The sequence below is a fragment of the Medicago truncatula genome, chromosome 4, assembly GCF_003473485.1.
Source record: "Medicago truncatula cultivar Jemalong A17 chromosome 4, MtrunA17r5.0-ANR, whole genome shotgun sequence".
NCBI classification, from domain to species: domain Eukaryota; kingdom Viridiplantae; phylum Streptophyta; class Magnoliopsida; order Fabales; family Fabaceae; genus Medicago; species Medicago truncatula.
Genome location: NC_053045.1, coordinates 39,979,589 through 39,984,348, shown reverse-complemented (window position 1 = coordinate 39,984,348; position 4,760 = coordinate 39,979,589). Strand labels below are relative to the sequence as shown.

At 35.9% G+C, this 4,760-nt stretch overlaps 1 protein-coding gene across 1 annotated transcript; it reads right to left on the bottom strand.

Annotated features, from left to right (window-relative positions):
* Positions 1-931: 931 nt before the first annotated feature.
* Positions 932-4,446, bottom strand: LOC25492965 (neurofilament medium polypeptide). Its single transcript, XM_013601304.3, has 3 exons — positions 3,925-4,446; positions 2,534-2,869; positions 932-1,478 (listed from the first exon to the last, which is right to left on the bottom strand). The coding sequence occupies exons 1-3, from the start codon at positions 4,347-4,349 to the stop codon at positions 1,166-1,168; spliced, it is 1,074 nt and encodes a 357-aa protein (XP_013456758.1). The 5' UTR covers positions 4,350-4,446; the 3' UTR covers positions 932-1,165.
* Positions 4,447-4,760: the final 314 nt, after the last annotated feature.

The window sequence follows — 4,760 nt, the reverse complement described above, 5'->3', positions numbered from 1 at the left end:
TCATAGTGGATCATCGTGATTCTGACATATCTACCGTGATACCAAACATATGTTAAGTGACACTCTTGAGATAAACAACCCATGGTTACATAGTTACAACTCTTGAGATCGTCTTGGCATATGCCACTTATTCTGGTAAACGAGATTAATCAGAACTTCTGTACAGTGACACTCAGTAGTATCCTATTTTATGCAGCAACAATTTCAGTCGCAAACCATTATTTATAGGCAGTATTCCAAGCATAATCAGGATAAAGCTAACATGTTTCATATATCATGCGGGTTGACCATGGAAAAATTCCTATGATTTTTAGAAGCTACAAATTGGAGCTTCTGTGTTGTTGTGGTTTTTACAAGCGTGCCGCAAATCCAAACATATACTCTTAAGCACAAGTTTTGTTGTGTTCTTAGTATAGATATACATCATTGGATTGACCAAGCTCATTACACATGAAAAACACTTGAAAGTGAGGTTGAAGTGTTCAATAAAATGTAGAAAAACGAATTATTCCCCTATGTATCTATTGTTTGTTATAACTTCATAGAAAACTAAGTTAACAATCAAGCGATGTACGAGAAATGGTATGGTGACAAAGTATATTCATAGAAATCAAGTTAACATTCACATATCCTGAGGATTCATGCAACACTTATTATTTGATCCACTTGTTAGTTCTAGCCATGTCAGCACATCAAACAATGTACCAGTATTACAGAGAGAAAGTAAGGAATGACAAAATATCACTACAAAATACCATAATTCAGACATCCAAGCTTCAAAACTTCATAGTTCAATCATGCTATCATTCTCGTGCAATGGCAAATGGGCTCAACTACCTAGGGCATGAATCATCAACTAAAGAGCCACTGACACATAACAACCATACATAAAATTTTAAAAAAGTATTTGATATAAAGCTACAGATGCAAGTAAGAAAATATCTGAAATTCCACTTATGTGACAAAAAATGAGACTCCGCAGGCTCTCTTTCTCTCATACAAAGTTATGTCAGTAACAAATTTTAAATAGGTGTTATGAATTGGAATAGGTGGCTCATGAATGCTATAATAAGGTGATACTAGAATAGCAATAAATAAATAAATTAGAAAAAAAAAAGCATGGAATTAAGTATCACTTCTGATTAGAATGAGCAGGGGCCTCCTGTTATTTGTTACTGGTTACTGAATCTAGCTTTTCTTTCTCCAAGTCGATGGCAGCTTGTTCTTCAATGTGCTTCTCTGCCATGAGGATAGGTCCGTAGTAATCGGAATGAGAATCCATACACTGTTTCAAAAGATCAGTGACCTGAGAGCACTTTTCAACGACGTCCTCTTTGTTCTTCTCTGCCTCATCCATGCAGTTCTCCCAATCGACGAAGGTGTCTCTGCAACCGCCTCCTTTCATGAACACGCAGAACCCACACTCACCTTCTTCCTCCTCTCCGTTTTCTGCTTTCGGAGCCTCCAACTCACGGTCGCTGCAGTCCAACAATTAAGTTTGAAAAAAACTTTGAATAACAGAAGTGTCAACAAGCAGACCCAGTGTGTTTCATCAAACTAAATAGCAGGTTTAGGAAATCCTTCTAATGACTTGCTTACGTACTGGACTTTTGGGATAGGATGAGAAGAAATTACAAGTTGTAGAGTTAAGCTATTTGGTTGGTGGGATCAAGCTGCTTTATACCACTAACTAGAATCTCTAGTCTACTACTACTAAATAGTCTACCTCATTGCTTGTTACCAAGAGAACAATCAAAATGCAGTAAACATTGAATCACTAATTACTGAATTAGTTGGCACGGACAGAAGAAGACATCAACACTCAACATAAATCACAGGCAACAAATTTAACAGTAGAAAACAACCAAAATGAAGTCAAACACACAGATCATCAAAATTTCATTTACTCATACACTTAAATCCAAAAGAGATTCACATATATCTCTTTTCCCCATTAGAGATTCTCAAATATCAACAAATTAAGTGCCATACACATGATGAAGCAGAGAAAGTCTTACATAGATACAAACACAAATAAAATAATTTGGGCACACACAACAATGAAGAAAATTAAATGATAAATAAATCAGTCACGTCATTCAACATCATTAAACCAATTTATCTTTAAAAGAAAAAGCATTTGTGTCAGTGTGCCAAAACCTTTTACATTTTTGTTTGTCCCTAAGTATTTCTCAATGAAGCATCATTCTCGTGCAATCGTAAATAGGCTTAGCCACCTAGGGCACAAATCATCAACAAGACGGTAAAAGAGCCACTTATAATCATATCATAAAATTAAAAACAAAATTTGATTGAAACTTGAGATAAAATACCTATTAGTAATTCCACTTATTATGACCAGAAAAAGAGAACCACTCTCTTTCTCTGGCACACAGTCTTATCATGTGAGTAACAAATTTTAAACTAGTGTTATCATTTGAAATAAGTGGATGCTACAGCATAGTAATACTAGAAGTGAAGTATAATACCAATGAAATAAAAAATTAAAATAGGAATGGAAATTCGAAATCACATTTGATTAGAATGAGAAGGGGCTTGCTCTTCGACGCGCTTCTCGGTCTTGATGATGGGTTTGCAGTAATCGGAATTGGAATCCATACACTGCAACAAACGAGTAGTCACCCCAGAGCACTTTTCAGCGAGGTCTTCTTTCTTCTCCTTCGCCTCTTTCACACAATTCTCCCATTCAACCAAGGTGTCTCTGCAACTGTCTCCTTTAATGAACAGGCAGAACCCGCAATCCCCCTCCTCCTCTTTGTTTTCTGCCTTCGGAGCCTCCGGAGCTGGTTGCTCCTTTTCGGCTTGCTTTGAGGGCGTTGAAATTGACGTTGACTCCAACTCACGGTCTCTGCGGTTCAATAATTAACTTAGTATCTTTGAATAACAAAAGTGTAAACAAGCAGACCCAGTGTCTCGTCCCAATCTATCACTAACTCCGAGTAACTGAATAATTTCTATCAAGTGAGCCGATCAAACTAAATAGCTAGGTTTAGTAAACTCTTCTAATGATTAGCTTGCTTATTGGACTTCTTCTATAGAATGAGAAGGAATTCGAAGTAGTTGAGTAGCTCTATTTAGTTAGTGGGATCTAGCTACTTCCTTCCATTAATTAGAATCTCTACTCTACTAATTACTAACTAATTCCCTCAGTGCTTGTTACCACGAGAACAATCAAAGTAATTACCACTGAATCACTAATTACCGAACTAGTTAGCACAGACAAAGGAAATCAACATCAAACATAAACCCAAATCAACAAATTAAATAGAAAACAACCCAAAAGAAGTCAAACACACAGATCATCAAAATTCCATTTAATCACACAGTTCAACCCAAAAGAGACTCACATATCTATTTTCCTCATTATTAAAGATTATCAAAGGTCAACAAACTAAGTGTATGTTTGGTTTGTCTTCTTTTCACCGCCACCACACGATTACATAGCATTTTGAAGTGAAAATTAGAAGCTACCAAGTGGAGCGTCCGCGTTAATGTGGGTTTTTGTACACCACGAAGCCAAACCAAACAAGCACTAAGTATTATATGCATTGTAAAGGATCATTCTTACACAACAGCAAATAAGCTTAGCTACCTAAGGCACAAATCATTAACTAGACAGTAAAAGAACTACTTCTACATAACAACCATATCAAAAATTAAAAAACAAAACTTTATTGAAAATTGAGATAGATCACCTATCAATAATTCCACTTATTGTCACAAAAATTGAGAACCCTCAACCTCTCATACACTGATACACAGTATTCTCATATCAAATTACAATTTTTAACCTAATTTTATCAATTGAAATATGTGGGTGCTACAACACAGTAATAATAATACAACAACAATGAATTATTATAAAATAAAAATTAAAAAAGGGAATAGAAATTGAAAAATCACTTTTGATTTGAAGGGGCTTCCTGCTGATTCTCGGCGGCGGCGGCCGCCAAATCCTGCTTTTCTTTCTCCAATTCAATAGTAACCTGTTCTTCAGCGTGCTTCTCCGCCCTAAGAATCGGTTCATAATAATCCGAATGTTCATCCATACACTGCTTCAATTTTGCAGTAACCTCAGCGCACTTTTCAACAAGATCTTCATTTTTGTCTTCAGCTTCTTTCACGCAATCTTCCCAATTGATGAACGTGTCTTTGCAACCGCCTCCTTTCATGAATAGGCAGAATCCGCATTCTCCTTCTTCTTCCTCTTCCTCGCCTTCGGCGGCGGTTTCTGGTTCGGGAGACTCCGGTGGTGGTTGATCGCGAAGAGGATCTGATGGTTTGGCATCGGATTTGGGGTTTTCCGATGGGTTCGGCGGCGTCGACATTGCGTTTCAAAGATTGAATCGAATGTTTGAAAATTCTCTGATGTGCTTAAAACCTCTTCAAAACCCTTGCCTTGTTCTGTTTTATTAATTAAATGAATTCTCGTGTAAAATGGATTAAAAAGTATTTTACTTTCCCATGTTAATATTTGAAAATTATTAACGATGTTTTTTTTATTTTAATTTAATTTGGAATAAAATAAAACTAAAACTATCAATATTTGTTGCTTCCGTTCCCGTGAACTTAGCAGTTGGTTAGAAAAATCCATAATATATGTAAGGTCTAGGGTTCCAACCTCGGATATCATAAAAAAAAAAAATGGTTGCTTTCAAGTTATTACAAATCAAACTAATCATGATTATTTATTTCAATGACACACAAAAAAATATAATCTAAATTCTTTTGTTAATGAC

Coding starts and splice junctions, on each gene's coding strand:
- LOC25492965 (XM_013601304.3), bottom strand. CDS start 4,349: ATGTCGACGCCGCCGAACCCATCGGAAAACCCCAAATCCGATGCCAAA. Junction 2,870..3,924: donor GAAGCCCCTTCAAATCAAAA/GTGATTTTTCAA, acceptor ATTGAACCGCAG/AGACCGTGAGTTGGAGTCAA. Junction 1,479..2,533: donor CCTTCTCATTCTAATCAAAT/GTGATTTCGAAT, acceptor GTTGGACTGCAG/CGACCGTGAGTTGGAGGCTC.